Source organism: Coregonus clupeaformis, chromosome 25, assembly GCF_020615455.1.
Source record: "Coregonus clupeaformis isolate EN_2021a chromosome 25, ASM2061545v1, whole genome shotgun sequence".
NCBI classification, from domain to species: domain Eukaryota; kingdom Metazoa; phylum Chordata; class Actinopteri; order Salmoniformes; family Salmonidae; genus Coregonus; species Coregonus clupeaformis.
This window is the reverse complement of record NC_059216.1, coordinates 29,271,607-29,283,798: the sequence shown is the minus strand read 5'-3', so window position 1 is coordinate 29,283,798 and position 12,192 is coordinate 29,271,607. Positions and strand designations below refer to the sequence as shown.

General features: G+C 42.4%; 1 protein-coding gene across 3 annotated transcripts in view; it reads right to left on the bottom strand.

Annotated features, from left to right (window-relative positions):
• Window positions 1-10,355, bottom strand: part of LOC121539498 (EH domain-containing protein 4) — a 43,217-nt gene extending 32,862 nt beyond the window's left edge. The window contains exons 1-2 of one of the 3 annotated variants that reach the window (XM_041848043.2): window positions 9,817-10,355; window positions 6,568-6,744 (exon numbers count right to left, since the gene is read on the bottom strand). In XM_041848043.2, the coding sequence (XP_041703977.1) occupies window positions 6,568-6,744; window positions 9,817-10,046 (407 nt within the window). In that variant the 5' untranslated portion in view covers window positions 10,047-10,355. Of the gene's footprint in view, window positions 1-6,567; window positions 6,745-7,319; window positions 7,717-9,263; window positions 9,308-9,816 lie in introns of those variants that run through there. The other 2 variants (XM_041848045.1, XM_041848044.2) reach the window with 2 other exon arrangements.
• Between the last annotated feature and the right edge of the window lie 1,837 nt (window positions 10,356-12,192).

Sequence of the window (12,192 nt, the reverse complement as noted above, 5' to 3'; positions counted from 1 at the left end):
CATAGAAGTACTTAACCATTTCCCATGGATTATAAATATCTGGAAAAAGGAAACATGCTTCAGACAATTGTTGTTTAGCTAAAATTAATGCTAAGAGAACCTCTTGACTGAGCCAACAGAAATTCAAGACAGTGCTACAGCTACAATAAATGAAAAGTGACAAAGTCACTTCCCTCTCCTAACTGTTTTTGGAAAAAAATGACAGCTATGTCAAAAGGGCTGACAGGAAGCAATGGGACGACAATACCAAAATAATCCCTAACCTCTGCTTTTTTCAACATGATTACATCAACTGGATCTGCTTTGTCAATCACCATAGGACACAATTCAACCAAATCTTGTAACCACAGGGAGAGAAAAGCCCAATTGTTGCACTGCAGGAATGCAGGCTTGGACGAATGTACTCAACAAAACATGTTTATAATGTGAAAAAATATCATTTCAAATATGTGTTCTCGCTGCACAAGAATGACTTATTCAGGATGTTATAATGAACAGGGACCCCCATGTCACTAATGTCTGATTTATGAGGACAAAGTGAGAGAGGGAGGTAAACATAGATAAGATAACAGATAATATGAACTCATAATTAATGACAGGGGGAGGTGGTGTCTGGTTGTAATCAATCAATACTCATATCAAAGAAAATGTCTTCACCTTGAGTTATCAGCTAGGGGGGCTGTTAGAAATTCCTACCAAGGCTCAGCTGCCTATTTATGTAATGGACATTTCCACATGCCACAGCATTTCAGTAACAATTATGTCACTATGTGGGTAACCCCTGATATTGAGTTGCTCTTATACCCACAGATATCGTCAAATTAAAGTTATGTAATTCTATGCTTATACCTGTGTAATAACACGAATTACTTGTTACAATATTGTTGTTACATAATAATGTATTAACAGCTTTGTGAAAACTATTTAAAAAGCGACTGCCCCTAAAAAACAACTAATCCCTTTGAAAACGGCCTGTGTCGCATCGATGAGTCAGAAACCCATATTCTAGTGTCAAAATTGACTACAAAGTGTAAATAGGATTTTTTTGTCATGAAGTCAGTCTCGTCTAAAACTGAGTTTTAAACCTGAGTGCGTCACAACGAGTAAATGAAGGTTGGGTTTGGATTACAATTATGTCAACAATTCATGCCCTGTTTTGCAAATCATCCCTCTGCCCACTTTGCTTCCCTTCATTGAATGGGGCTCCGATGTTTCATCACCCCCAACGCGTTCAAAGGATCATGGCCATTTGAGACTGAAAAGCCCTGTATGGAATGACCATGCATCCGGCTCGGCAATGCATGCTTCCAGCAGGATGCACAGCCAACTATGGTTTGCATGCCCTGCTGAAGGACCCTACCGTGCGGAATAGGTGGTTGGAGTTTGTTGGTCCCCAATGGTGGTGAGTAGCTAGACCATAGACTGCTGGTTATGTATATTTTGATCATCATTATCACCATCATCCCTAGCATAGCTACCCAACTAGCTAGCTAGCTGGCTAATGTTAGCCTACCTCAATACAACTCGGATTTGGCTTGGAAACACGATAACCTTTCAAAAGTAGGCAAATAATTATTAGGAAAACCTTTTGTCAAGATTGTGATATAGCCAGATTGACTTAAGATGCAGTAGCTATAACTTTAGCCAGCTAACTAAGATTGAGGGGACCACCGTATATTAGCTAGCTAACAGTATTGGCAACATTGCCATCTCTCTAAAGTATATTTGACGACATAATATGACAGTCGTTTCCTACTAGATGTAATTCCATGTCACTATAAGTTACTGTAATTTAGACGAAACAGTCACATTAGCCTCCGATGTGCAACCCATGTCTAGGGCACAAATAAATATTGTATGCACCCATGGGGCGGCGCACAATTGGCCCAGCGTCGGGGAGGGAATGGCCGGCAGGGATGTAGCTCAGTTGGTAGAGCATGGTGTTTGCAACACCAGGGTTGTGGGTTCGATTCCCACGGGGGGCCAGTATAAAAAAATAAAAATAATAATAATGTATGCACTCTGGATAAGAGCGTCTGCTAAATCACTCAAATGTAAAAAAAAAAAAATTAAATGTATGGTGGTACTAGCTAACTCATGTGTGACTACGACAGTGTACTAACTAGCAGCAACAAACTCAAACCAACCCAGGGCCATAACAAAACATGTCACAGTTGGTTGCATTTTGTAACGGCGTCACCGGCCTGAATCCAATCTGGATCCAGTCAGTCGATATCTGTAAAGCATAGAATTACCTTCCAAACAAGATTACGTTATTTCTCTAGCTATGTTTACAATTGAGGGATGATGACAATCGTTGACCCTGTTTTTCTGTTAGACAAAATGCACAGTTGGGTGCCAGACTGATCCCCTGGTCATGAACGGATGCCGGGATCTACTAGAAGGAGCTAAGGTGGGTCTCATAACATGTCCAGAAATATGATTGCAATGGTTTAGTGACCTCCCAAAATCATTTCATTCACTGTTCACCTGCTATTTTCACAGCTTGTCAAGCAAGATCTCAGAACAAAAGTGTGTAATGCGACACAATTACCCTTGTGACACCTCTTCCGTTGTTGCCAAAGTCTCCCTCAACTCTTATGAGAAGGACACGGCATCATGAGGCCTCTGATAGTGGCAGGTAAGGTGTGTTATGTGAAAAGTTGTATTAAAAAATACCTTAATAAACTAGTAGGCTTATTCCCCAGCCAAGCAGATAGTGGCCTCATGATGCAATGAAATGCAAATTAATTACTTAAAAATCACACAATTTGATTTTCTGGATTTTTGTTTTAGATTCCGTCTCTCACAGTTGAAGTGTACCTATGATACAAATTACAGACCTCTACATGCTTTGTAAGTAGGAAAACCTGCAAAATCGGCAGTGTATCAAATACTTGTTCTCCCCACTGTATAACTAGTAGGCATTTTAGTTGTGAAGTGCACTAGCAAAAAGCTCTGTCCTTTCTTTAGAACAAAATGCAATTCACCACTCAGCCGTCTATTATATCACCCAGTCACTGGCCCCCTCAGTCAACACCACCTCATAAGATTGCATACTGCAGTTTTTCAAGAGATGTCCAGCTTGCAGCCAAACATGCAGTACAGAGAAGACCAGCAAGGAGGCCCTCATCAGCATCATGCAGACATGCTCTCGCTGTGAGCATTCCTATGAATGGAACAGTCAGACACATTTAGGTAAGTATCCGACCACCAACCTTCACCTGTCAGCAGCAACAGCTTTCACAGGCTGATAATTTGTACAAATACAGAAGGTAACCCACATTATTTTGATACATGTGATAACCCAATTGTGAAACATAATGTATCTAAACTGATATTATTTGTTGCTTATTTTCTACTTCCTAGATGCATATAATGTCCAGGGCATAACCTAACCTGATCGCTGTGTTCACTATTCCATTTCACATTATATTATCTGAAGTGAAATAGAAAGGTGAACGCAGTGATCAGGTTGGTTCCACCAGGCTAATCATAACAACCATTGATAATGTAATCACGTGTTTGTGTGTGTGTGTCCAACCAGAATCTTTGATGAGGGGCCAGGAGCTGATCTACGCTGCCATGTCCTTCAATGTGGAGCTGGCAAAGACCTTACCTCCAGCCTCACCTTGTCTACTCACCAACGGTTGTCGATGGGGAGACCAGAATTAGGTAGGTTTAGTCTGACCTGTTCAAACTTCAACATAGTATGTTTGTCAGATATTCAGAGATGCATCTATGGAGCCAGCACTTGGAGACTTGCAAGATGGTGTGATGGAGTCCTGATCAATGGACAGGCTTGGTACGAACGTCTCTGAATGGAGAGAGACCTGGCACGCAACACATCCACAACGTGGGACTGAAGGGGATTACTAATAATACAGTACAGCAGAAATGTCCAGTATTAGCAACACCCTTTTCATTCCATGCGTCACAAATGAACTCTGCATCAACTCTGCCTATTTCTACAGATGACTGTAGATGCTTTTGCCAGACGCCAGCCTCAGTCATTTGATGGCGAGACCATCATTGGGTAGGTTTTATCTGACCGATTCAAACTTCAACATCGTACCGTTTGTGTCAGATATTACCCATCCTAACATTGGTAATAGAACAGTGACTATGTGTGTACAGTGAGGGAAAAAAGTATTTGATACCCTGCTGATTTTGTACGTTTGCCCACTGACAAATAAATGATCAGTCTATAATTTTAATGGTAGGTTTATTTGAACAGTGAGAGACAGAATAACAACAACAAAAACCCAGAAAGACGCATGTAAAAAATGTATAAATTGATTTGCATTTTAATGAGGGAAATAAGTATTTGACCCCCTCTCAATCAGAAAGATTTCTGGCTCCCAGGTGTCTTTTATACAGGTAATGAGCTGAGATTAGGAGCACACTCTTAAAGGGAGTGCTCCTAATCTCAGCTCGTTACCTGTATAAAAGACACCTGTCCACAGAAGCAATCAATCAGATTCCAAACTCTCCACCATGGCCAAGACCAAAGAGCTCTCCAAGGATGTCAGGGACAAGATTGTAGACCTACACAAGGCTGGAATGGGCTACAGGACCATTGCCAGCAGCTTGGTGAGAAGGTGACAACAGTTGGTGCGATTATTCGCAAATGGAAAAAACACAAAATAACTGTCAATCTCCCTCGGCCTGGGGCTCCATGCAAGATCTCACCTCGTGGAGTTGCAATGATCATGAGAACGGTGAGGAATCAGCCCAGAACTACACGGGAGGATCTTATCAATGATCTCAAGGCAGCTGGGACCATAGTCACCAAGAAAACAATTGGTAACACACTACGCCGTGAAGGACTGAAATCCTGCAGCGCCCGCAAGGTCCCCCTGCTCAAGTAAACACATATATAGGCCCGTCTGAAGTTTGCCAATGAACATCTGAATGATTCAGAGGAGAACTGGGTGAAAGTGTTGTGGTCAGATGAGACCAAAATCGAGGTCTTTGGCATCAACTCAACTCGCCGTGTTTGGAGGAGGAGGAATGCTGCCTATGACCCCAAGAACACCATCCCCACCGTCAAACATGGAGGTGGAAACATTATGCTTTGGGGGTGTTTTTCTGCTAAGGGGACAGGACAACTTCACCGCATCAAAGAGACGATGGACGGGGCCATGTACCATCAAATCTTGGGTGAGAACCTCCTTCCCTCAGCCAGGGCATTGAAAATGGGTCGTGGATGGGTATTCCAGCATGACAATGACCCAGAACACACGGCCAAGGCAACAAAGGAGTGGCTCAAGAAGAAGCACATTAAGGTCCTGGAGTGGCCTAGCCAGTCTCCAGACCTTAATCCCATAGAAAATCTGTGGAGGGAGCTGAAGGTTCGAGTTGCCAAACATCAGCCTCGAAACCTTAATGACTTGGAGAAGATCTGCAAAGAGGAGTGGAACAAAATCCCTCCTGAGATGTGTGCAAACCTGGTGGCCAACTACAAGAAACATCTGACCTCTGTGATTGCCAACAAGGGTTTTTCCACCAAGTACTTACTCATGTTTTGCAGAGGTGTCAAATACTTATTTCCCTCATTAAAATGCAAATCACTTAATAAAAAAAAATTTACATGCGTTTTTCTGGATTGTTTTGTTGTTATTCTGTCTCTCACTGTTCAAATAGACCTACCATTCAAATTATAGACTGATCATGTCTTTGTCAGTGGGCAAACGTACAAAATCAGCAGGGGATCAAATACTTTTTTCCCTCACTGTATGTGTTCACAGAAACATGTATGGAGCCAGCACATGGAGACTTGCAAAATGATGTGATGAAGTCCAGACTGACAGACAGGCTTGATACTGATGTCTCTTCTGAATGAAGAGAGACCTGGCACTCAGTATTAAAAGTTTACTAGACAACTTTTACTTGTATTGCCTTTTTTTATTATTGAATTGAATGGCATTAGTCAATATGGGGAGGGAGAAACCTTGTGTATTCTGCACCAGGATCAGGGAACTCCTGTTGTATACGGGACACCACACAGGAAGGTATGACCACTAAATAGTTTGCCAAGGTAGCCCCATTACCACCAGACAAAATACCGATAGGCACAGTATCTGTATTGGCTGGGAATTAAAGGTGCACCTTGCTATATTAGCAGAACACTGATTCTATGGTATTATGTAAAGGTTTGTTTATTCTTCATGGAAATGTTACTACATTTAAAAAAAATTGAATATCCCCATAAATTCAGCAATTGCATTCTTCTCATATTAATCTGTAGGCTACTGACCTATTCAAAGCTTCTTCCAGCATCTCACCATACATCTGCCTGTAGTTATTGAACTCAACCTGCAGGAGGTAAGTTGTGATTGAATGGGGGGAAACAGCTGCGAGCAAGGTTCTGTCTTGGTGGTGGAAAGGACACACCCAAGAAACACCCACATCAAACCACACCCCCAAGCCAACTCACGTTTGGCTTCTGTCATGGCCGCAAGCATTTCTTGAGGAGCAAGCCAAAAAACGAGGCCAAATCAGCGGGTGCAGTTCCCCTTTAATGTAAAGTGTTACCGGTAATAAACAAAAAACTGTCCACTTTACCTGTTGAGGAAGGAGTTGCCAAAGGCGTTGAGTTTACGGAAGGGTTTCTTGGGGTCGACCACCAGAGCGTTGCCAGGGACAACGCCCTCGTTCTCCCCGTACATGACAGCGATGAAGCCATCCGTCGTGGGCTCTGGGCCAATCCGCATGCCTGGGAAGTCCTGCTCCAGCAGGTACCTGAAACAGAACAGAGTAAGAGTAAATCACCACTGTGGACATTTATTTTTTGAGATCAGCAATACATTACAGCAATATATCCAGACACTAGATACACCATATCAATACAACACTTCAAATAATGTTTTACAATGGACAATAGGACTTGGCATGATGGTTGATGAAGATGAGGTAATATAACAAAGGCAATATTCATAATCTGACTCCAACATGATTACAAAGCTCTCTGACTGTTGACTGAAACATCTGCACAAACACCAGGCCAACGCCTACTATTACTAGGCCTTTCTGTTTAAGCAGAACGACTAAAGAATACTTGCATATGCAAATTAATGTGAATATCACGAGTAAATACCACATACTATGGGAGTGCTAGGCCATCCGCCTAAAGCCAAAATCACACGGAAAGATGCTGTCAACGGCGTCAAGATTTGCGCGCGAGAGGAGTGTCAATTCACATACTGCATAGCGTATGCCAACTTAATTGTCATGAGAATCCATTATAAAACAGTTGTATTTGTTATGTTCGCTATGTACCGCTTGTGAATTATTGTTGTGTGTTCCTTTTAACTCACCTTATATGTCCTACAGGAGCAACTGTACCTGCCTGCGCTAAACAGTTGTTATGTTAGCTTACGAACGTGAGAAGAGTTGTAGCTAGTACACCCGAGCAGATTAGAAAGAATTTAGCTAGTCTCGTTTGTCTACATAACAGTATTCTCTCTTGAAAATTGGGGCTCCTCGAGTTTCCCAGCCGTAGCCTGCCTAGGCTATATGCCTATGATCGAAATCAACACAGCTAACCTGCAATTGTTTTCAAATATGTAGCATATTTGACTGATAAACCTTACATCCCAATAGATTTTAAACTACATCTTTAGTCTAGCATAGGGAAGATCATAATTCCTCTTTTTCTACAAACGACCCATGCAGTTTATCTGCTTATTTTACCAGCATTGCTCTGCGTAGACACGAGAAAAATAGACTTGCTTTCTAATTTGACGCGCTGTGACGCCGTAGATGCTCACGGCCTATCTGTTTTCTCTCATTCACTCCTGTGCATTCTAATTCCAGTGTGTACACGCATGTTAAAAAATGCTTTTCGTTTGATATGGGCTTAACTGGATGGCACATGCTCACATTTTCACCTGCCAATGCAAGACACTTCAAAGGCTGGCGTAGTGCTTGATATATGCCCCCCAAGACCAAAAAAACTGAGCAACATTGTTTTTCCTGCAAAGTTCTGGCCATGCTATAGGTACTCAGCCCTTCCTGTGAGAGGATGACATTGTGTCAAAGGTATTCAAACAGAGGAATGCCAGCTTGCCTTGGCCACATCCACTCAAAGGAGAAGACATGTCTTTAGGAGGACTGTTAATGGCTTTCTACCCTAGTCTAGTCCCATATTGGTGTGTGCCGTCTTGCCAACTCCTATGGTCATTGTTCCGCCAAACACATCACGTTAAGCATGACAATGACCATAGGAGTTGACAAGACAGCACAAACAGATCTGGGATCAGGCAATTATCAACTCCCCTGATTCATCATTACATTCCTTAGAATTGGGTGGGATCCTGTCTGATGTCTAATCTCCCGAGTGGCGCAGTGGTCTAAGGCAGTGCTAGCTGTGCCACTAGAGATCCTGGTTCGAATCCAGGCTCTGTCGTAGCCGGCCGCGACCGGGAGACCCATGGGGCGGCGCACAATTGGCCGGCAGGGATGTAGCTCAGTTGGTAGAGCATGGCGTTTGCAACGCCAGGGTTGTGGGTTCGATTCCCACGGGGGGCCAATATTTAAAAAAAATACAACAAAATAATGTATGCACTCACTAACTGTAAGTCGCTCTGGATAAGAGTGTCTGCTAAATGACGTAAATGTAAAATGATGTAACTGAGCTCTGCAAGAATGAAATCATCTGTTGTGTAGGAGCAGTACGAACACCAAGTAATCGTGTAGTCTACTTATGATAAGAAACTGTTTTCACTAAAGTTGATCTGGTTTTTTAAGGTAAAGTAATAAAAGGGATTTGACTAAGTTGAAACCATATTTCTTCTTGTGTGCACAATCTGCAAGGTGAGATGTTACCCCTGCAACAAAAAGGGGTGTGTTGACCTAATTCTCAGTATTGTGCATCTACTTTCAGAAGTTGGCAGACTGGAGTAGCCTACCAGAGGCACCTTTCCTAAAGATAGTGAAGCTGCATGTCCCATCTTGCTGCAGAACCTGCAGATCACCAAGTCACTAAACTGACAGTGTTCAAAATTGCCATCGAGTCTGAGAAAGACTTATATAATGAAATTATTCTTTCTCGCCTATAACAATTGGTTGTTCAGAGACCTGGAGTGCACAAAAGACCCAAGTTACAATGATATTGATGGTGGAAACTCGAAAGCAACCAATCAAGAACAGGCTGGTGGATTAACTTGTTCTCTCAGGGCAATGTTTCCCACCTCCAGTCCTTGAGTAACCCCAACAGCACACATTTTTTGTTGTACAGTAATGTAGATATACAAACTTACCTGAGGGCTTGATGATTAGTTGACAAATGGAATCAGCTGTGCTTGTCCGGGGCTACAACACAAATGTGTGCTGTTGGGGTTACTCGAGGAATGGAGTTGAGAAACACTGCTCTAGGGGGAAATAGTTAACACTTCTCAGCTTCTACCTCGTGACATAAAAAAAAAAAAAAAATCTAAGAAGCAGTTAGTGTGGCACCTCCCTCCCCTGATCTAAGGAAAAAGGGAAGTCTAATTCATGTTGTATTGAACGTGAACATGGAATATTGGTAAAAATAAAAAATTAAGAAAAAAAACATCTACAACCTCAACATAATGCTAGATCATTTCCCAACACTACACATTAGGCTGCATCGGGCAACAACCTTCTCCATCAGTGGTTGTTTCCTCATTTACATTTTGACATCAATTCACCCCCATTTTGGCAGCTCAACTTGTCAAAGTACTTGCCTAGGGATTATTCAACTCAATAATTTGACAGGCAGACCCTGTAGGTAAAATACAGTTGTGACAAAAATGAGGATGCATAACTGTTGCAGATGTCTGGATGCACTACCTTATGAACGTTGTCTTCCCCGTAGAATACTGTCCAACCAGTAGAACCATTGGCTTGCTCTGAAAATCCGCTGCCTCCAACGCCGGTGAATGGAAATCATGGAAAAGATACGTTTCTTCCAATGGGAATATTTTTTTTGTGTAAAGTTGTTGAAGACCCTCCGTCACAGTTTGGTACATCTCGCCGTCCTTGTTTCTGCCTCCTTGTTCATTATTCACCCAACTGAACATGATGATGATGCTGCTGCTGCTGCTCTTCTATGTTCCCAAATCAAGAACTAACGTTTGACTTCCTTATTTTCCACAGCTTTCAAGATTTGCGCAACGATCTACTTTGCATCCGAATATCTCTTTGGCAACTGATAAACGTGGCACCTGTATTCCACGGTTGTTTTCCCACTGATTGCTGGTTGCTCAGTGGCTCCTTTGCGCGGCGCAGTGGTTCACAGTTGTGACTCTGCCTTACCTGAACCGCACCGCCCTTCCTGCGAATGACGTAGGGGCATGATGACTGAGTTTTCAAGAGCGAAACATACTCTGCCCAATCCTGGTCCTGGAGGGCAAAAACTTTTCTGTTTTTACCTGGTAGTTAATTTTACTCACCTGGTGTCCCAGGTCTGAATTAGTCCCAGATTAGAAGGAGAGGATAAACACCAACAGTGTTTCGGCCCTCCGGGAGCTGGGGACTCCCTAAAGAAATGCCAGTTCGATACAGCTACGACCAGCAGTTACTTTTTGTATCAGGTTAGGAGAGCATTTTCGCTAAACCCTTATGTAACCTGCTACGAAAAAAAGTAACTTCCGGTCATAAATGGCGTGTTTTTAGGGAATCTCAGGACCAGGATTTGGCAGCCCTGCTCTAGCCCAAGCCCACTTCATTTCAATGACATTGTTATAAGGGCAATACAGTTTTCCAAGTCAGACCGGTAATACAGAATGTGTAATTGTGTCAGCTATACATGACACATCTCTACCTGCAACTATCTAAACACTACAGTTCACTGAACGTGTCTGCTCTTGTAACACGTTGTCAGGTTTTCCTGAAATGTCACGTGGCGGTTGTCGCCTACCCTTGGTGGAAAATATACTGTAGTAATCTACAGTAGTAGACCTATGCTTCTGTACTATCCTGACATCTAGTGGAAGGAGAATATATACTTTTTCCTATGGAGCAGTGGTCACCTTATCCTGGAGAGCTAGCTACAGTCTGCGCAAACTTTTGTCCAGCACATCACGGCCAATCCTAACTAAACATATCATCAACACTTCAATTAACCAACTTGTAGTTTCATTGATTGAACTTGTAGTTTCATTGATTGAAACTTGTAGTTTCAACTGTAGTTTCATTGATTCAAAAGAGTCAAAAGTGTGGCAGATCAGTGCCAGTCATATAATAAAATTAGACAAAGTAGGCATTACTAGATATTATGATCAGAACTTTAAGCAGCCATTCCATCTACACCTCCACATTTTAGCTCCCATTGCCTATACAACTGACTCAGGATCATCTCCCACCCCAGCTCTTTAAGTCAAACATCAAACTACCCAGGGGGCATAGGCCATCGACGACTCCTCTCCATCGCACTTTGTCCTGGGCTGTCTTGTCTATCTTGTTCCATCCCATGCCTGATCTTTTGGGATCTGCTTCAAGCTCCCACCTCCAGGTGTTTCTCTGGTGCACACTTTTCAGATTCCATTGTGGGTTCCAGGATAGAGCTTGCCTGGTGATGTTGGAGGCTTTCAGAGGGTGTGGCCAAACCATCTCCATCTTTGGATCTCCTCCTCCACAGGAACCAAACATCACAGCCAAGAGACAAATTCAAGTTCTCTTTAACAATTTTAATATTACACATTCAAAACACAACTTGTGCAAATAACATTCTCCACCAACCATCACGAAAACAAGTCCAATTTGTCACTTTATGTCTCAGCTCAATCAACATGGTTGGAGTTTTAATAAGGCATTTTGCTTTCCCAACTGTAAAAAAAAAAAATAGCATGATGCACAGCATCCGTTTTGAACATTACAAAAACAATGTGTAAGGTATTGGTACAAAAAGCGGTATAGAAGTAATTTACAGATCTATATAGATCTTCAGAAATGAAAGGCTATTCCTATTAACTCCACGAAGCAGTGTCATTTCTATACCAGTGTGTATCCATTCCTTTGTGCCATATTTGTGTCTGAAATGGCACCTGAATCCCTATATAGCGCACTACTTTTGTCCAGCTCTGGCCAAAAATAGTGCACTATATAGGGAATGGGATGCCATTTCAGATGCAGACTTTGCATGTTGCCCAAGTGCCAGGTCCACTAAAACCAAATCTGAAATAAGAGACTGTAGCCTTCACACAAAACACTACTACTCACACAACG